At 38.9% G+C, this 22,403-nt stretch overlaps 1 protein-coding gene across 1 annotated transcript; it reads right to left on the bottom strand.

Moving 5' to 3' along the window:
• Positions 1–5,917: 5,917 nt before the first annotated feature.
• Positions 5,918–21,779, bottom strand: LOC130097263 (extracellular calcium-sensing receptor-like). Its single transcript, XM_056264065.1, has 6 exons — positions 21,553–21,779; positions 21,102–21,399; positions 19,980–20,813; positions 19,624–19,845; positions 6,904–7,027; positions 5,918–6,810 (listed from the first exon to the last, which is right to left on the bottom strand). The coding sequence occupies exons 1-6, from the start codon at positions 21,777–21,779 to the stop codon at positions 5,918–5,920; spliced, it is 2,598 nt and encodes an 865-aa protein (XP_056120040.1).
• Between the last annotated feature and the right edge of the window lie 624 nt (positions 21,780–22,403).

Below are 22,403 nucleotides of genomic sequence, written 5' to 3'. Positions count from 1 at the left end.
CAGATAAGTACGATCTAAACCAGCTTAATGCCTGTCCCTGAACACCAGTGTAGTTTTGTAGTCGATCCAAGAGTATTTTATGATCTATAGTGTCGAACGCAGCACTAAGATCGAGTAGAACTAGTATTGAGATACAGCCTTGGTCAGAAGCTAAGAGTAGATCATTTGTAATTTTAACTAGCGCAGTTTCTGTACTATGATGCGGTCTGAATCCTGACTGGAATTTTTCATAGATATCATTTTCTTGCAAAAAAGAGCACAGTTGAGCGGATACAACTTTTTCTAGTATTTTGGACATAAATGGAAGATTTGAAATGGGTCTGTAATTTGCTAGGTTATTTGGATCTAGTTGCGGTTTCTTAATGAGAGGTTTTATTACTGCCAACTTGAATATTCTTGGAACATGACCTAAGAATAAAGACGAGTTAATAATATTAAGAAGAGGCTCTTCCACTACAGGTAACACTTCTTTCAGTAGTTTAGTGGGTATTGGATCTAATGAGCATGTTGTTGGTTTAGATGCAATAATAAGTTTATTTAGCGCTTCCTGTCCTATAGTTGTAAAGCGGTGTAGTTGTTCTTGAGGGACGATAATTGAGGCTGAATCATAAGACACCATAGAGGATTGTACATTTATAATTGTGTTTCGAATGCTTTCTATTTTCTCATTGAAATAATTCATAAAATCATTACTACTAAACTGTAACGGTATATTTTGCTCTGGTGATGTCTGTTTATTTGTTAGTCTAGCCACGGTGTTAAATAAGAACCTTGGATTATTTTGGTTATTTTCTATTAGTTTGCGGAGGTGCTCAGCCCTGGCTGTTTTTAGAGCCTTTTTATAACGTGACATACTGTCTTTCCACGCGATTCTAAAGACCTCTAAATTAGTTTGTTTCCATTTACGCTCTAGGTTACGAGTTTCTCTCTTGATATCATGCGTAACACTGTTGTACCATGGTGCTTTAGTTTTCTCTTTAACCTTTTTTAATCTAATTGGTGCAACAATATCTAATGTACTAGTGAAAATGGTGCTCAAACTGCTAGTCATTTCCTCTAGTTCATCTGTTTGTTTGGGTTCACTGAGCAGCTGAGATAGATCAGGTAAGCTATTTGAGAATCTATCTATAGTGGTTGGAAGGATTGTTCTGCCTGGTCTATAACGTGGCGCAACATGACATATTTCAGCAGTACGTATTATGCACGTTACCATGTAATGATCAGTGACATCATCACTTTGCGGTATAATATCTATATCAGTTGGATTGGTTCCATATGATATAATTAAATCTAGAGTATGATTTAGACGATGAGTGGGACCACGGACGTTTTGCTTGACCCCAAAGGAGTTTAATAAATCTGTAAACGCAGCCCCTAACGCATCATTTTTGTTGTCTACGTGTATGTTAAAATCTCCAACAATTATTGCTTTATCGACATTGACCAATAGATCCGAGAGAAAGTCTGCAAACTCTTTTAGAAATTCAGCATATGGCCCTGGAGGTCTATATACAGTAGCCAAGGCTAGAGATAATATGGATTTCTTTCTTACATCTAAGAGCGTAACATTTAGCATAAGTACTTCAAACGAATTAAATCTGTGACCTGTTTTCTGAGAAATATTAAGAATATCTTTATAGATTGTTGCAACACCGCCGCCACGACCAGTCAGACGGGGCTCATGCTTATAACAGTATCTTGGCGGAGTAGACTCATTTAGACCGAAATACTCATTTGGTTTAAGCCAGGTTTCAGTAAGGCAAAGTATATCGAAATTATTATCTGTGACCATTTCATTTACAATAACCGCTTTAGGTGTGAGCGATCTAATGTTTAGAAGACCTAGCTTTAGAAATTCTTTTTGTTCGCTGATATTTAGATTTTCTGGTTTAATTACAATAAGATTTTTGCTAGATCCTGCACTAGATTTATTGTTTGGCTTCACTAAACGAGGAATAGACACAGTTTCTATATAATGTTCTTCACTACGTATATCAATTAAGTTTGGACAGCAAAGACTGTGGTTTGGATTTTGACTTATTAGTCATCTGGTGCGTAACGTCTTGGAGATATTATCCGACAGAACAGCCGCTCCGGCTCTGCTGGGGTGCAGGCCATCAGCACGGTACAGCCTGGGTCGCTCCCAAAACAGATTCCAATTATTTACAAAGAGCAGTTTCTGTTCATTACACAGTGACATTAACCATTCATTTAGTGCAAATAGTCTACTGAACCTTTCTTGTCCTAGTCGGTACGTGGGAAGCGGTCCAGACACGATGATCGTTGCCTCAGGCGCTGTGTTGCGTACCGCCTCGATCAGGCTCATGTAGTCCTTCTTCAGAACCTCCGTCTGCCGCAGCCTGACGTCGCTCCCTCCCGCATGCAGCACCACAGCTCCGACGCGCTCGTCCCCGGTCAGGATTTCGGGAACCTGTGCAGCGATATCAAGAACACAAGCACCAGGAAAGCAGTGAGAGCGCACCTTACCTTTACCTGAGGTAGCATGGACATGGCGGACCATGGACGTGCCGATGATCACGGCGTCGTCGCGTTTCGACTCGCGAAGAGGGGAGAAGCGGTTCCGAGTGGAGATCTCGAAGACCGGGAGGGGCGGAGGAGTAGCTCTGGTCCTGGCTCGCGTCTTCCGCTGCGTGATCCATGGTCCATTGTGTTGTGTCGGTGCCGGAGTAAATGAAGCCCGAGATGATCGCGTCCTTCTGGACAGAGAAACACACGGAGTAGACGAACTCGGAGTTAAAGAGTTACTAACCACTAACTTGTGAGCATCGGCGCGTGCTGCTTCAAGTGCTGATCGCCGATCCAACAGCTCGGCTTGCTTTTCCAGCAGACCACGGATCTGTTTCTCCACGGATTCCAGCTCCAGATTCACCGAGAATAGCTCGAAAGTGTCCTCACCTGCACTCAGAGGTAAAGTTAGACACGCATCCGATATGTTCGCCATTATAACAAATGAGCTGTAAATTAGCAGTGATACTACAACTATCAGTACTAATTTAGGACTGCAATGTCAAATATAACCCGTGTCCTTTCAGTGAAAGGGTGTAATATTAGACGGCCGAGGCCACGCGTGAAATGTTAGCGGGCTAAAGGCTAGTAGCCGAGAATCGAAAGGTTGGATATAAGTAGCGATATCAAAGCAATCTAATTGTTTTTTATAAGGAATAGTTTCGTGGATAAGTTCACATGATATAAAAAATAAAAAGTGCTTGCTTATAAATGCCTGGTAAAGCAATAAAACAAGGATTAATGAAGTAATTCGCCGGAGCAACGGAGTAAGCGTCTTCCAAGCGTCTTCTATAATGTGTATATAAATGTATATAACACAGAAATTGTATCCAACCTTCCTGTACGCATGCATATCTTATTAGCTTTGCTTTATAATAGAAGTGTGGTTTGCTAGTGTATAGCTCTGAAGTCTAAGAGTTCATCAAAAGAATGTTCCAACACATTAACACACAAACACCAGCCATGGAACTTTTCAGAGAAAAGTACCTCTAAATGTTTTAAATGTATTCATTTTGTGCTTAGATGTCGTCACATGCCATACAGGAAGTACTGACAATTTTATAGCGTGTTAACCAACTTTAAAATGCTGGTAATTCTGCATTTGAATGTAACTATGTTCTTCTACTTTTACCTGCCATGTCTGGTAGCTGTTTGACCGTCTTGTCTTGACTGAACCAGTCATACATAGGATATTACTGTAAAATCTATTGTCCGGTTTGTACAATCTTTCTGGGTAGGAATGACAAAATGTTATACCATCATAAATGATCCTGACAAGACAAAGAGGAATCTTCCGCGGGCACTTTTCTCCCAGCTGATTGGTGCCTTCATGCCAGAAGGGGCGTGAACCTAAGTGTCCTTAAAGAGACGCGCCGAGCTTCCCTAAACCCTTCTGAAACGCTTCTGAAAGCTTCCTGAAAACTCTCTGCCTAAACTCCCTGGCTCTTCCTGCTCTTCGTGGCTTCATCATGTGACTCCTCGTGCATCTGGACCTCGCCTTAGTGTGATGATCCATCGTTTCTCTTTTTGTTTTCTTCAAGTTTATTTTATCCTTTTCGAAGTCTCCTCTGTTCATGTCTTCTCGCGAAGAAAATGAACACAGCCAGACTGGCAAGCTTCACCTACAAGGACATTCAAACACGCCGCGCTCGCTGGACGAACCCGAACGCTCGGCATCCACATGACAGAGATACACGCACACGCCCTTTTCAGATCAGTCACACCCAAGAGCTTTACCTGTGCAAGTATCCGTTTTACTATGCTTATTTAAGATCTGTTGATTCTTGGTGTCTAAAAAGGTTCTGTCTGTGATGAATTTTGCCAAACCAGAAGATCTCTCATCTTCTTTCTCTCTCTCTCTCTCTCTCTCCTGTTTGTTATTCGTCTGTCTCGTTAGTTTTACTGTTTAACTGTACATACATGTATCCTGTGTTCAAATGTAGAATTCTGTATCCGTAGTTTCAATTATTAAAACCATATTCTTGATTGATCCTGAAGTGCTCATTTACAAGTCAATGAAGTGAATATCTCATAGCTACAATGCTTTACAAGTTGTTACTATATCAGTAACGTAAATTTTATAAACACGAGAAAATTAATGTTCACGGCCGGAACATTGAGATTTCTTGGAGTTTATAAAAAGGGATAACGTTGTTGAATTAATTGATGGGTTAATCTTACAGCCGTTTGCTGGACAAACCGATTGTTTGATAGCCAATTGATTCCCTTAAAGTTATCTCATATAATCGATCTGTAATGAGACCATTGATATATGAATGAGGAATTATAATTCGTTATGATTGATCATTCATATATACAATCGATCTATTTTCAATTTTGATAATTTAACTGTAATATGCAATATATTAATCATATTCATGATTAATTATTAAAATTCCCTATGCATAATTTGAGCTAATTAAGGCACATCTCAATGTGGCTACAGATGTAATAGTAAAAACGTAGTAAAAGATTGCTAGAGATTTACACATGTAATGCTAGGTATTTCATATGCAAACATGTCAGCCAATTGGGCGTTTACACTGAAGTCTCACAGCAGACACGCCCCTTCAAACAGAGTGTTCAAATCAGAGGCTAAATCAGGCTAGGAAAATGCATTTTATTTCTAAATTGTGACTTTTTTTTTGTAAAAATCATACGAACATTATAAGGGCACCCCAGGAAACATTATAAAATAATCCAGTTCATGACCCCTTTAAAATTCTTTCTCCCTTAATCCTAAATACAATGTATTCAAGTACACATTTAGGTGAACTGTGGAAATTAATTTTCTTTTACCACTAATATTGAGTGACTTTTTTAACAAATTGTGGAAATGTCCAATATTTGATTTTTTTTTTTTTTTGAGTTTTTGTTGAATAGTAAAATGAAATGAAATATGAAATTTGTGGTTTGTAATAATAATAACAATAGAAACATAGTATAGATAGTTTAATAACCAGGCATTTATCTAAGTCATGAAATCCTTTAATTGTATCTATTTTTATGATCTGTTGGCCTCATACCTGATTTTATTTCATGATGTTTTATTAACAAAGTTCGGGAGGAGCACGTTCAGATAATTAAACCTAATTAAACACACGTGGAGCACATTCAGATAATCAAACCTAATTAGACACGAGTGGTGCTTAATCAATGAGTTAAGCGCTGTGTATATATACAGCAAACTTACCTCCGTTCATTGACAGTTTAACAGCATCCCTCCACCACCCCATCTCCTCACTTATAGTCCTAATACTCTTACAACAACGGGGGGAGTACTCTGGGTTCGGGCAAAATTCCGAGCTCGGAGCCCTCCCCCCGGACAGCACGCCAAATACGCATAATCTTTACTCTGTTTAATTGATGTAAGTGTGAACTCGTGAAAGTACTATTTCATCATTTGCTTTTTGTCATTTCTCTCTGGTTTTAGAAGTACAATATAACACTTAGGAGCAAATATACACAGCAAGAGACCAAAGGCAGAAGCTAGAATAGCAAAGACATGGACAGCAACCATATACTTTCCACGAGAGCTCACATAAACCGGAATGAATGTTATCCACACAGCAAAAAATATAAGCATGCTAAATGTGATGAATTTAGCCTCATTAAAGTTATCTGGTAGTTTTCTGGCCAAAAATGCCAATAAGAAACACAAAGAAGATAGGAAACCGATATATCCTAACACACACCAAAAAACAATTTCAGATCCTACAGCACATTCAACAATTATTGTTGCACTCATGAACTTGGTGTAATATGCAGCAACAGGAGGCTTAGTTGTTAACCATATTATGCAAATAAGTGCTTGCACAAAAGTGCACAAGATTACACTTGATCTTTGTTTAGCAGGGCCAAACCACTTCATGACATTACTGCCAGGGAGGGTGGCCCTGAATGCCATTAAAACTACAACAGTTTTTGCCAAGATGCATGAAATACAGAGAGTAAAGCTGATTCCAAAGGCTGGATAGCGAATCCGGCATAACCAGTCAGTGGGCTTCCCTATAAATGTCAGGCCAATCAGAAAGCATGCGCAGAGGAACAGGAGGAGAAGGAAACTTAACTCCATATTGTTTCCTCGTATGACTGGTGTTTTCCTGAACATTATAAACACACCAAGCACTGCTAATGCTGCACAGGCCCCGAATGCTGAAAATGCCCACAGGATTATTCCCAAGGGCTCCTGAAAAGACAAAAACTCTAATGTTTTGGGAATGCACTGGTCTTGGGCTTGGTTTGGCCATGTTTCCTTTGAACATGTCAGACAATCAACCGAGTCTGTGGAAAAATTGGGGGAATAAGGGAGCATAAAACACCAGTTTTCTATCTTCTTGATTACCATTCATTGTGAAGCTGTGAGGAAATTCACACCTGTTTCATTACTGATCTCTCCTTCGGCACACAGTATGCAGTCAAAGCAGCAAACTGGCTTTCCTTTTTGCCTGGCCTTCCTAGAGCCTGGCAGACAGCTTTGACTGCACAATGATGCTGGTGCCTAATGACCACAACAGAACAAGCAGTAGACAAACACTAGTCTGAACTCTGTTAGAGTGTGTATCATTAAGTACTTTCCTCGCAAAGAGAAATATCAGACAGATAATCACTCATCTAATTAACTGACCAATGTAAAAACCTAAAATGTTGCTGGAACATCTATATAAAATAGTGAAAAATTGCATATGTATAATAAATTCAAATGTGTATAGATTTACTACAAAATAAAATCAACAGTGCATTTCAATTTTAAATTATAAAACTGGATTCTTCTTAGTTCAGCCATAAACATTAAGTAGAGTTGAAGGAAAAGCAAACATATTAACCCTCTGGGGACCAGAGTGTTTTTGGGGCCCTTTGGATTGAAGGGTTGGTCAAAATCCCTTGCCTCTTCAAATACATATATAATCATATATCATTTTGAATGGTTATATACTTCCTTTATAAAAATCAATAATCAAATATATTCATTATCACATAATAATTTTTATATTCTTGTGCTTGTGAAATTATATTTTCTTAAATGCATGGATGCAAGTAACCAGTTTCTTTTAGGTGCATCCCAATCTTACTTTGAGATTGCACGTAGTACACGCAGGACACGAAGGCCACGTAACCCACAAGGCCGTTTGTCTCTTTCTCTGGGATCAGTAGAAAGGTTAGAGGGTCCTAAAGGCAGCGTGGGCACATATGATTCTTCGCTGGACATATGGTCAAGCTATATTGAGCGTTACTATCAAACTTGAATTGTTGTATTAAAATGTATTCTTTCCAGTATATTTCCTTCCTTGGGAGTAAATGCCAGTGATCTGTTTTTCTCCCAAACGAGTGAATGTTTTAGCAGTATGTTTTGGTATACTTAACTGATAATAAGGAGCTCAGACTCTCTTCAGCCTTGATGGGAGCTGTTATTTGCTAGTGTCTGTTATTTGTGTGTGTGTGTGTATGACATTCTATGTAGGTTCTGGACGGTCGGACCAGACACCCCGGCGCCCTTCTCTAACCTGCGAGGCCACCACAGACCTAAATCTAATGAGTGGACGACAACTATCTTTACTAATGGCGATAGGCACCCCTATCTCCTCACATGTGTTAAATTGTTTAGGCTCTTAATGTTTCTTAGCCAATGAGAATCATTCAACCTGTAAGCAATGACGTAGCTTAGACCTTGGGAATGGTATAACTGCTGTGATCTTTGTAACTGTAGGGGGGGCGGCCTACGAACTCCTGTGTGAGTCTTGAAGCTGACTTCTGCTGATGAAAATGCAAACTATCTTCAGTAAAACTTTTCTTTAATTTTTTTATAATTCTGACTCCGGGTCTTCATTCTTCATATCTGGTTCTGGGTCTTTGACTGTACACCCCTTACAGTTATGGTGGAGGATGCGCTGGCAATTATTCTCGGTGACACCCCTGGCAAATCAACAAACAAGGTAGTAAGCTTTTGTTAATTGTTAGGGCTGTCTGACTGGAAGAGATTTTGAAGGAGAGCGGGAGAGCTTCACTCCGATGAGGCGAGTGAAGCTTCACTCCGATGAGGCGAGTGAAGGAGTAAGTTAATTATACTGCTGACAGTATAAGAAGTCGCTGAGAGCGTCGTTAAGGGTAACGGCAGCAGACAGCGCAAGCGAAGCGTGCTCTGTGGGGGCCCCGCTGGGCATTACTGGTGTAGCACCACCCCAGCAGAGCACATCCCTGGGCTAGAGGTCCAGTGGCACCGTAAACCTGCTCAATCTCTTCCATCTCAGATAGGGGATCCCCGAACTTAGTGAAGTGAATCAGGCAGTTAGGGATACTAACAATAACAGGGTTGTTTGCCAGGGATGCATCAGGAACGATTCCGAGAGAAAATGTAAAAAGTTGTGACCCAAATTGGCATGGACCAGTATATGTAACTGTGATTTTGGAGTATACTTTGCAGTTTCATCACGCAGAAGCCAAGCTGTGTTGTTCAAAGATCGCCGCCTCCATTTCTGCAATAACTTCAGGTGAGTATGAACCATGATTAAGATATGGCAGAAAAATGTAATAACTTAATCAGTAACCTGAAGAGTCCTGAAACAAATAGTGAGTCAGGAAAAGCAAACGCTGTAAGCAGCTGTGCTCTAAAGCCCTCACTTTAAATAAATTTGCAGAAATGATTAAGTAAATGGTAGTCAGGATTTTGATTCTGATTGGAAATTTAAACAACTTGACTGGCTACAACCAAACAAAGAAACAGAAAAATTTAAATGTTTAGCCTCGTATTGCTTACGATGATTACAAGAAGCAAGTGAAAGAAATTCTGGGTCAGGGATAATTTCCCTGGACAAGCGACTAAAGTTAAACAGACACTTTGTGAAAACAACTTAGAATATTTTGCAGCTTATGAAAATTAATGTTCTGCCAATAATAATGATGAAGATTATGATTGGGTTATTATGATTAAATCCGCCACTGGTGGACTGTAAAAGAATACAGAGAACTGCTTAATCAGTGGCTCTGTTTACATTCCTGAATGGGACACACACTGCTTCAAGGGCGTGTAGTAAGTTGGAGCCGTTGAGGCTGACACATGAACCCTTTTGAAGAAAAGATCTATAATACTAATTTTTATAAGTGAATTGATGAATACAGGTTGATGTAAAATGAATGACTCCAACAAATGTGAGTTGCAGAATATATCAAAGTAACTTAAAGGATGATTGTGTTGTAATTAAACATTTTAAAAAGATTTTAGATGATATAGAGAGACTAATCTCACAGATGATTTACAATAACTGCAAAAGTATCACAAGCAGAGAGTGCTTGCCTCAAACTTAGTGTGTGAATCCTAATTGGAGATTGATAAACTCCAAGAGAAATCTTAAGTCAAATATTAAACTATGGTTGAGAACTTGACAATTAAAATTGAGATTGAGAAATGTGAAACGTTATTGAGAACTAGAATAATTATTTTTATGTAAGAACAAATAAGCAGAAGCAGTACTGGATTAACAGTTGCTAAATGCTGATTAAACAAACAGCTTGAAAAGTTGACCATGAAAGAACTAGAAGCTGATGTTTTGCTTTCAAAAGATAAGTTTGTTATTGGCTGTAAGGAAACAGTTTGCTTATCTGAATCTGATGTGTGCTGTGGCTGAAACTGCCAGTGCAACAGACTCAATCTGAGTGGAAATTTGTAATGCCTAAATTTCCTGATGTGTGGGCAAAAGACAAATATAAATAATATGTTTATTTGAAACCGTATGTAATATCTGGCAAAGATGCCTTAAGCTGGGATAGAGTTAAAAGATGGTAGATAAAGTTAGACGTTCAGAGTGCAGTGTACCAGTCCCTCTCTCATTCAATGTCTCTCTCTCAGTCAATGTCAGCTAAAAGCTGTTACCTGAGTCGGTGTCATAAGTGATAATAAGCTATTTGTAGTGACATTTTTGATTAGGTTAATTTAGGACCAGTAACTTCTTTGTCTGATCTTAGTCCCCACCATGAAACGGGGGAGGGGCCGACGGAAATGTACACTGAATGTACGGTTGTGATCTGAATTCACTGAGTATAATCCAAGTAGCTAGGTTGCTGCTTTTAAGATAGTTAATGGATTTAAGTGATTAAATACTGTTGTTCTGACCTGTCTCCCTATGTGAACACTATTAGGCAATCCGAATGGCTCTGGTGACTCTTGAACGTGCCTTTCCTAAGCTCTAGAAAACAGCTGAGTTCTGTTGAAGCAAACAGCCTGTGATGGGAAAGAGCGGTCACCAGTGGGCACGAGTGGCTACTCAATGACGGGGAAGACCTTCTATTGGCCAGACAGGGGGCAACCCAAGCCAGAGTGGATCACGTAAAGTCACTGGGCATCTCAAGATGGAGGTGTTTATGTGAGAAAGGTATGAGAGTGGAGCGGATGACTGTGAGGCCAGCAGCATCCTTTATCGTTAGGGCGGATGAGCTGTGAGGAGTTACAGACAGTCTGACCCAGAAACGTGATGTTCCTCTAATACCAATCACCAGAAACCGCATTCATTGTATGGCTTGTTTTTTTTTATTGTGACAAGCGTCTGCAAATATGCCAGGGGAAAACACCCTGATGGAGATTATAGATAAAGGGCTAACAGAAATGGGCTTTCAAGAGCCAGCTGAGGCCATGAAGTGATTCCCATTAGTTGTTGTGGAGACAGTAGCAAAACTTTTTATGTACTGGTTTGCCTTATGGGCAAGGAAAATCATAGTGATGATTTTGAACTAATAGGTCTATGACATAGTTTTAACTCCTGAAGGTCGTTAGACATGGTGGTGGCTAAAGATGAAGACAGCTTTTGTAGATTTGAGAAAAGTCTGGATAACAAGGTGAATGGTCAAAGGTTATTGTAATTAATTTAATATTACATTATGTCTAAGTTACAGCCTTAGAAGGCTGTTGAAAAAGATTATTTATTTATAGTGAGAGAGACTGCTTGAGCAGAGGAAGGGATGGTAACTGTGTCTGTCTTTCCATTATTGGCCTGCTAGAGCAAGCTGAAGCAAAATAATGATAATGAAACAAAACAACCCAGCTGACCTTGTTAAATTCTAATGAATAATGAACAAGACATGCTTTGAAACTGGTTGGGAGACCATGTAAAATTAGGTAGAAGCTACCGGAAAATGGGAAGTTTAAAATCTTATTTAAAATTTAAATCTTTTAGCAATAATATAAAGAAAAATGAACATTGAAAATGAACAGTTAACATATGTGTGTCTAGTATGAGTGCGTATGATGGTGACAGCACTTTATGTCTTGTATGTATTAGTTTGGGGTACTATTATTTCCTGATTTTGAGGATATTGTGTCATTAACCTCTGGAATTAGTGTTTTATCATTACAGATGGGTTAAGTGAAATGACCAACTTTAAAAAAGTTGATAATTCTAAGACAATCTGATGAAAAGACAATGCAGAACATGGGACGAGCTTTAATTGGAGTGGTTTTCCAGCTCTGTCTGCTATTGGTAATTATGAATGCTTTTGTCATTTATGATATTGAACTGAATTACTCTCTGGATTAGTATTTTATATAAATTGGAATTGTAAAGAAGATTGCCGTCCATTCTGGGGTAAAACTCTTGTCTAAATTCAACTGAGGGTCTAAATTTAAATAGACAACTAGGTGGGATCATAAGGTTAAACGTAGGGAAAAAAAAAAAATATATATATAGACTTGACGGCAGAGAGACAAAGTGGCACATTGGCTAAGTCACTATCCAAATTATCCAGAGTGAGCTCTATCATTTTTATTGAAAGGCCGGAGGGCGAACAAAGGAGGAGTGAATATAACTTCTAAAAAGAAAAGGTTTTATTTCTCAATCCCTTAAATGTATGTATGACATTAGATGTCTAAGAAAACTACAATTTAATAAAGGTAAAAAGAGAAAGCAGCTATATGGCTGTGGGCTGGGATCTGAGTAACATAATATTTTGGTTTCTGTAAAACTGTAAAGATAAGTGGAACTGAGACAAATACTGTGAGAAGTAGTTATAATGAAAAATAAAGTTGAAGTTAATGATAAGAAAACAAGAGTATTGAAGAATTAATAAAATACCATGATTTCCCTAACGAGGGAACTTTAAGTGTCACTAGGCTGACAGTGGTGAGAGACTCGGATGCAGAAGGAACTGGCATGTAGGGCAAGATGGAAGAAATATAGTAGAAGAAAATGTATGTTATGAAAATACAATTTCTGATAGGATTTATGGAAGTCAAATTAAGTTTAAATGGTATGAAAAAGGTTAGGGTTAGACATTGTATGATTGACAGGGATTCAAGTGATATAAGGATAAGGAATGAACAAAAGCTTTATTAAGCAAAATGGGGAACGATCCTATATTTTAGTGGTAAAATAATGACTGAAATGATGATGTGAATTTGTTTTATTTTATTTCTATTTTTGAAACAAACAAAAAAGCGTATAAGATGTTATACAATTAAAATGGTACATGCTATGTGACCGTAAACTGAAGGATGATTTCAGTAAAGACTTAAAGGGCTTACATCGATTATTATGGGTCTTAATTATTAATATTTTATTGTTTGTTGTTTATTTTTAGTTAGACAACCATTGTGTTTTGAACCTAAAGGGTCTATAAAAGGGGTAGTGAAAATAATGGATTAACCATCCAATTTTGTTTATAATAAAAGGATTTGGAAATCATAATTTTATAAAAAAAATAAAAAAACTAGTGCATATATTCTGGTATTCATGATTATAGACAATGTCTTTATTTAGGATCTGAGTAGTGACTGTGGATCTAGCCCATGCTAGTAGGAATACAGCAATAGTGCTTGCTTATTTAGCCTGGCTTCCAAAGAAAAAATATGTACTTGTTTCGTAATCAGTTATGTGTTTTATAAAAATTTTAACCTGACTGATAAACTGAGGAAGAATGACATTGATGTCCTGTTGTGAGTGGAAGGTGGGAGAGCCTCTTAATGGGGACTGGAATTTTTAGTATCCAGCATGTCCATGACGAGGTGAAGAGACAAGTGTGACCCATCAGGGGAGCATGCGTCACCACTCCTCCCTTCCGTAGTGACCTCACTGGTTAGACCAGACGTGGCGGTATTGGACCCCACATTGGTCTAAAACGGGGGACTGAAGGGTTGGTCAAAATCCCTTGCCTCTTCAAATACATATATAATCATATATCATTTTGAATGGTTATATACTTCCTTTATAAAAATCAATAATCAAATATATTCATTATCACATAATAATTTTTATATTCTTGTGCTTGTGAAATTATATTTTCTTAAATGCATGGATGCAAGTAACCAGTTTCTTTTAGGTGCATCCCAATCTTACTTTGAGATTGCACGTAGTACACGCAGGACACGAAGGCCACGTAACCCACAAGGCCGTTTGTCTCTTTCTCTGGGATCAGTAGAAAGGTTAGAGGGTCCTAAAGGCAGCGTGGGCACATATGATTCTTCGCTGGACATATGGTCAAGCTATATTGAGCGTTACTATCAAACTTGAATTGTTGTATTAAAATGTATTCTTTCCAGTATATTTCCTTCCTTGGGAGTAAATGCCAGTGATCTGTTTTTCTCCCAAACGAGTGAATGTTTTAGCAGTATGTTTTGGTATACTTAACTGATAATAAGGAGCTCAGACTCTCTTCAGCCTTGATGGGAGCTGTTATTTGCTAGTGTCTGTTATTTGTGTGTGTGTGTGTATGACATTCTATGTAGGTTCTGGACGGTCGGACCAGACACCCCGGCGCCCTTCTCTAACCTGCGAGGCCACCACAGACCTAAATCTAATGAGTGGACGACAACTATCTTTACTAATGGCGATAGGCACCCCTATCTCCTCACATGTGTTAAATTGTTTAGGCTCTTAATGTTTCTTAGCCAATGAGAATCATTCAACCTGTAAGCAATGACGTAGCTTAGACCTTGGGAATGGTATAACTGCTGTGATCTTTGTAACTGTAGGGGGGGCGGCCTACGAACTCCTGTGTGAGTCTTGAAGCTGACTTCTGCTGATGAAAATGCAAACTATCTTCAGTAAAACTTTTCTTTAATTTTTTTATAATTCTGACTCCGGGTCTTCATTCTTCATATCTGGTTCTGGGTCTTTGACTGTACACCCCTTACAGGATGTTTTGACATGCACTGACATTTGTGCTTTTTTCAGTTATTTATAAACATGTTAATGGCAAAGGTGTAAATTCACTCTATATATCACAAACGGGGCTACCATAATATGTGAGCAACATGTATGTACATATTTGTTTTTTTTAAGAGAATAATGTTTATGCGTGGTTATTGAAAGAAATACAAATGAAAGTTGCTGAAATAAAACCACAAAACACATACTAAATATGTGTCCACAAGACTTTTGACTAATGGATGTTGTCGCTTCGAGTTCTGGCTTCAAAATGATGTGAAAATCACCCTGCCTGATCGTTCACATAACACAATAACATTCATTTATACTTTGTATGACAGTTTTTTGGTCAGAAGAGGTTTATGCGTGGGAGTGGTAATGGCCTATCAATATTAATGAGATTCAGACCAGGGGTGTGACAGACACTCTCCCAATGGCTAATGGCCCATCAAGTGAGGCAGCCTGAACAAAGAATGAGAGGAGATTCAAAGGTTTTCAATCTGTTTTATTGTAATTCCTCTATGTGGAGAAACTAAATGTTCTAAATTTGCTCTAAGCAAATCAAATGTGAGTAAAATAAATAAATAATCAGTCGGCTATAAACAAAGCAATTGTGAGCGATAAATAAACAAAACTAAAGGCAGGTATCTCACAGTAAATGCATATACCCCATTGATGCGGGCTCTAAGCAAATCAAATGTGAGTAAAATAAACAAAACTAAAGGCAGGTATCTCACAGTAAATGCTTATGCCCCATTGATGCGGGCTCTAAGCAAATCAAATGTGAGTAAAATAAACAAAACTAAAGGCAGGTATCTCACAGTAAATGCTTATGCCCCATTGATGCGGGCTCTAAGCAAATCAAATGTGAGTAAAATAAACAAAACTAAAGGCAGGTATCTCACAGTAAATGCTTATGCCCCATTGATGCGGGCTCTAAGCAAATCAAATGTGAGTAAAATAAACAAAACTAAAGACAGGTATCTCACAGTAAATGCTTATGCCCCATTGATGCGGGCTCTAAGCAAATCAAATGTGAGTAAAATAACAAAAGTAAAGGCAGATCGCTATCCTCGCAGACCACGCCTGCTATGCTAGTGGGCTAAGGCTAGTAGCGGAAGTTCGGAAAGGTGGATTTAAGTAGTGAAATCAAAGCAATCCAATTGTTTTGAGAATACAGTTACATGTCTTGGTGCCATTTTTGAAAACAGTTCCTGTTCAACTGAAGACACAAGTGAACATTACATGCCTGGCATTTCCAAGGTGTGTCCTGCCTTTTACCAAGCTGTCCTTTGCAAAGCACACAGATCTTGCGACCAACTGTGCAAATGTTCGTTGCATCTGAGCTCAGCTCAGCGCCTGGAACCGGCACATGGTCACTACTGGTTTGTTTTGGTGCTACTTTCTGTGACACACCACAGAGCTCTGCAATAAGCTGTTCCATGAACTGTTTATGGGTCATGTTACCACATAACTCTTTGTGGATAAGGAAAGCATTGGTGGCAGCAATGTCCAAGAAGTGTAGAAAGATCTTTCTGTACCACTTCATTGTTTTGTGTTGTGCAGTGTAGTACTGTAAGAGTTGATCGGACAGGTCAACACCACCCATATGTTTGTTGTAGGCAGTCACAGGTGCAGGACATGGAAATGTCATTGTCCTCCATGTATCTTGCGTTTTCACCCTCCTCTGCACAGTCTCACCAGTATAAGCAGACTGAATGGTGGAACAGACAGATACCTCACGTGTGTCCATCCACTTCACAAATACAAGAGGTCCATCCCGAATCCACCTGATGGATCCCCTGGCAGATTTTTTTGAGAGTGAATTAGTTGTATCACGTGGGCAGTCCTTCCTGTTGTCCCTGTAAGTACCACATGCACCAAACTTCATTGCAAACAAGTCTTTTAGGAGCTTTGGGCTTGTGTAAAAATTGTCCATGTACACATGGTACCCAGAGCCTAAAACTTTACAGTCTAAAAGAGATGTTACAGCATCATATGACAGTCCATGGCCTGTGGGAAAGTTGTTCTTTCCTGTGTACACAGAAAAGTCCAAAGTGTATCCATTTGAGGAGTCTGCAAGAACAAACAACTTGAAACCCCATCTGGTTGGCTTAGCTTTCATGTACTGTGTCATGCCTGTGTGTGCTTTGCATGCCACCATTCTTTCATCCACAGCTAAGTTTCTTCTAGGATGATAAATGGCTTTACAAGCATGACGGATAGTGTCCATGAGAGGTTTGACCCTGAAAAGACGGTCATGTTCAGGTGTGCCCCTCTTTCTGTCATTCTCCTTATCTGCATCTGGGTGACTCATGTGCACATTCCATGAAATGGTGCGGTATCTCTCTCTTGTCATGATTGTGGCAGGAAAAGGCAAAGAGAAAAGACTGTCTTGCCGCCAGTAGTCCTTGATGGAGCTCATCTTCACCATGGCCATGTAAAACACCAGCCCAATGTAGCGGTACATCTCACTGATGCTGACATCAGTCCATTTAAATTTGCGGCCCTTTTCAATTGCACCAGCAGCCTGAACATTGGTGTTGTGGCACAGATTTGACACTGCATTCTCAGAAAAAAACACTTTGAAGAGACTCTGAGGAGTGTGTGTGTCAGCAGGTCTCAGTTGTGGTCCAGGTTCCTGTGCTGGCAGGAATCTCAGAGTCTGTGGAACCAGATCAATGTCAGTCTCTGTTTTCCATGACAGAGTGGACTGCTTGTTGCTTGTTTGAATGTTTGTCTTGGCCCTCTTTGCAACAGGTGTCTGATGATCACCATCATCTTTATAGCTGTAAAACAAACAAACAACTGTGAGCATGTTTATTACACAAAAAACTGTATTTCAATCACTAAAAGTAATATTGCCCAGACAAAACCGGAATATGTAAACAGAATTATACTAATATCTGAAAGAAAGGGAATACGTGTACTTACTTGTCATTTTCAATTGTTCTCAAAACTGAACGACACCGGTTGCGTGCCCTCCTCCCAGTGTGAGTTGCAGGTGAAGGTGAGAGTGATGCTACCACATTCCTATAAAAATAATAATATTAATAAAGGTTTAACAAAGTACTATGCCAGCACATGCATAACTGATGGACAATCAGCATGTTGATAAAAAAAAAAAAAAAAGCTTTTATATCAACATTACCAATCACTAATTGTAATATTAGCATGCATAACAACAACAACACAATTTTTGCAAAGCCACACAGGCACATATGCATATTGTATCGTCACTAAGTAGGCCTATATAAACAAAATTGAACTAACATCTGTAAAATAGTGGGTATATGTACTTACTCTTTCTGATTTCCGTCTGTGTTGTTGCGTGCCCTCCTAGTGCGAGTTCCAGTTGATGGTGAGAGTGAGCAAGCTACATTCCTTTCAAAAAAAGTTGAAAACTTATTATCATAATTTACAGAGTAGGCCTACTATTCCAGCACATGCATAACTGATAGGCATTAGCATGCTGATAAATAAAACATATGTAACATTATCAACCAACCTCCAAATATAAATAAATATATTATCACTAAGTAGCCTATATAAACAAAATTGAACTAACATCTGTAAAATAGTGGGTAAATATCTACTTACTCTTTCTGATTTTCGACTGTGTTGCGCGCCCTCCGAGTGGCAGGTGAAGGTAGTGATGCTGCAACTACATTCCTTTAAAAAAAGTTGAAAACTATTATTACATAAATATTTCAAAGTATAGTACCATTGGCCTATAGTATGAATAACTGATGTGAAAAATGGTAGACGCATGCTTATATGCGTGTCAATGTGCCATTACCGGAGATAGCACTAACATTAAACATTAACACATTTGCGCACTTCATCAACCGGGCATATTTACACATTTCAGCACATTTACAACAGATATTTGCGAGGCAATGCAAGCACACGCTTAGTTGATGATAATGAGGCAGCATAAACACTATAGCCTAGTCAAAATATAATCTAAACATAGATAATATTTTTTAAATATCATTTTACATATCCTTCAGCATTTAGCCTATAGGCTAGACAATTTAAATGGAAGTAAAACCTGCCTATTAAGATATATTTTAAATTTCAATACTCTGAATAGGCTACTGGATGGCAAGTCTGGAAATAGTCCAACCAGTAAAATATGTCCATGTTTATATAAAATAGCTTGTCAACTAATGTAACTTCAACTAAAAGACTTACTCATCCGAAATTGTATCCATGGCTGGATCAAGTCGCTCTTCAAAATACAAACGCTCATCGTCGGAGTCCCGCTCTTCTTCTGAGGAAAATGTGAACTCTTCGTCACTGTCCAGGACGAGCTGAAGAGCTTCCGCGCCGGTGTATCGTGTCATCTTCCAAATGCGCAGGAAAGTGAGTGAATCTTATTATGAAACTTGCTGCTTTTAAGGCATTTGCCTGGGGGCGTTTCTATTTTGCATATGGCCTCAACACATTATCTTATGAATAGCGCGCTCTGCGAGTGGGTGTGAACAAATTAACGATAATGAGCTGAGACCGGAGAAACTGTACTTCTCTTTAGTTTTATACAGTTTACATTGCAGGAGAATATTTGTTTTAAATGTGAATTGTTTTATTTAAAAGTAGAAATTTAAAGCGTTCTTTAGAGGTATGTTTCATGTTTGTGTGATAAGTATTGGCTGAGTTTCCGTTAATTTTCCAGACATGTTTCAGAAAGATTTTTGCAGAGACAGAGTGAGCTGAAAGCGCACCCTGTTTATTTTATTTATTTAAAATAAAACACACGGTTTTGATGTTAATGTGAGTGTACACAAAAAAAGAAGACCCTCTATAGTTTATAATCATGTATTGATTTTATTTATATGACCATAAATGACGGAGTATTTTAAGTCTATGTTGCTGCTATGTGAAAAAAAAACAGCAAAACGCGCGGGCGCGTTTCTGGTCCCCAGAGGGTTAAACAATATCTGGTGATGAGTGGGATGGCACACACCTTCTCTCCTCTGTGCCACATAATTACTGGCTCATCTATTATTAGGTCCTTGTCTTCTTCAAGGGAGGCATCATAGAATCCCACCCTCACTAGCTGAAGGGAGCCATCAGACCCTCTTTGCCAGTTCATCAGATCGTAGGATGCAACTGAATCACCGTTGTCATCAAATCTGACCTCTTCTCCTAATGTTGTGAAATGTGTTTGTTTCATGTAGTGCAGGAGCTTAGATGAAGGTTGGAAGACAGGATAATGCAAAGTAAAGCACACACATTAAACACACACACACACACACATATATATATATATATATATATATATATGGGAATGTATGGGCTGAGAATGTAAAGCAGACAAACCTGCCATGGCAGAATTTGATATAGACTCCCACATGTCCCATTTTGAAAGGGGCCCTTTCCTGGGACACATGTGCTCATGTTGTGTAGTGCATGTGCAATTAGATACACAGCCTTATAAACGTTGTAGGACACTCTGAGTTGTGACACATCTGAATAAAGAGTGTACCCATCATCCAAACTCTCACTGCCATTGCAGGGTGGCCAGTTCTGTGCTGCTTCTCCATGTACATGGGTGTTTAAGGACCCATTTAGCCGACAATGAAAAGTCTCTTCCCAAAACTCAGAGAGAAAATTGGACAACTGCACAACAGAAACATTTACTCTTTTGAGGAAACTTTCAAGATGTGGGATATCAGCTTTTCGTATGGCAAAACCCAATGTTCCCTTTAACAGATCATCAAAATCCTCCCAGAGGGCTTTTGATGTGGCCCAGGCCTCACTGGCAATCCACTGTAGATGTGTGAGATTTTGCCGTCTGCACTCTTTCAGGATACCATGTAGATATGAATCCACAGAGAAGTTAATTATGACTGTGGCAGAAGAAGATTTTAAAATGCTTACAAGTTCCTCTGCTGCATCTTGCGTCAGTGCAACAGGATAAATGCGAACATAAGCAGGACAAATATGAAATATTTCTGACTCTTTCAGGAAGAGCTGGATGGCAAACCGAGCATAGTCTGTATCCACACCGATCACCCCGACCCATGTCCATTGAAAATAATATACAAGTTTTACCAAAGCTTTAATCTGAAATAGATCACTTGGCATTGTCCGCATGAATGCTGGAAACTCTCTCTTGTTACTGAGACAGGAACAGGATGCAAAGTAACTCACCTAAAATATGAAAACAGAAAATTTTAGTAAGATTAGCAATGCACTATAAATACAGACAACAACTGGATATCACTCTAAATAAACTGTCATTGGAACAAATCAACATGTACTTTATATAATACATTTTTTAAAAAACCGAAATGTAAATATTCTCACACACACACACACACACACATAAACACACCATAAGGGAATCTGAATAATCAGACAACAAAAATCAAATTCACAATATGTATTACCAAGACAAAGTGATAAAACATAACATAATGTTAAATTATATTGTTTTACTAAGGGTATTTTGAATGAGCCTAGAGTTCTCAGAACAGCCATGGAGACTCCTGATGATGCCTCTCCCACAATTACAGGGCTCGGCTGCTTTTGTGTGTCTTCACAGCTTTGTCCACTGTCACTCTCTGACTGTCCATTGACCAGGAGAAGAGACCTCTTGACAGATACAGGTATGTCATCACCGCTGTCCCTGATGTGGAAGCCCAGAGATAGGTTTGGCAAAAGGTCTTGCCGCTGGTTTATTTCTCTCACAGCAAAGATCATCGTCTGCATCCACCTCAGTGCTCGTGGGGTAAAGCTGCAACAGATTTCACACACATGTATTAAATGCATAACATAACTGCAATAAAACAAAGTTAACTTATTTAAAATTAGGTCAAATAGATCAGTTAATATGATTTAAAAACAGTTCTATTTTTCTTATCTTCCAGAAGATGAAACCATAACGCACAATTTATATTTGATTAGCTTAGGTTTGGACGTGAAAGTTGAAACCAATGGTATTGTGCTGGAATGCAAAGGAAAAATCCCTCCCAGAACCACATCTCCTCCCTGGTAAAAGCTGTAAGTATCATCATCTCCTTGATAGATGCACTTATCTTTACCATTAGACTGACTCTGCACACCCACACACAGAAGAGGCCAAAATGTGAGAAAAGTTGCATACAGTCGTGCCATAACTGACACAGACAAATGGACTTGGTGGGTACAGCATACAGTATACATTTATACAATCTGCGATCAAGTGATGGCCTCACAGGCGGAGTTTGGGGGAGGGGTGGGGGGAGCCCAGACCAGAGCCAATGGTTTTGTCTGAGCTATGATGAATATTTTATTATTATTATTATTATGTACTAGGGATGCACCGAATCCAGATTTGTGGGGTTCGGCCGAATACCGAATCCACTGGTTAAGATTCTGCCGAATCCGAAACCGAATACCGAATCCTACTCTCATCCTCAGTCCATTAACACAGTAAACACATTAATGAAGTAAACAAAGTGGATTTTTCATTTTATTTTATTACTGTAAATAATAAACACTACTTTTACTTTTAGAACTGTAAAAAAAAAAGAATAAGCAACATTATGCATTTTAACAGCAGCGATGTTGTGTAGCCTATTGTTTAGAGTCCTTGCCAGCATGAGACAAATCGGCATTGCAAATTGAACATGTAGCTCGACTTGAATTGCCTTCTTTTCACTGAAAGTACTGCCAAACAACACTTTTTCTGCTCACGAGTTCCATTTTCACTTTCTCACAGCCTACTGCATTCGAACGGTGCACCTACTGTAACGAGTG

Source organism: Rhinichthys klamathensis, unplaced genomic scaffold (assembly GCF_029890125.1).
Source record: "Rhinichthys klamathensis goyatoka isolate OS25496 unplaced genomic scaffold, OSU_Roscu_1.1 h1tg000214l_1, whole genome shotgun sequence".
NCBI classification, from domain to species: Eukaryota; Metazoa; Chordata; class Actinopteri; order Cypriniformes; family Leuciscidae; genus Rhinichthys; species Rhinichthys klamathensis.
This window is presented reverse-complemented; position numbering and strand designations above follow the sequence as displayed.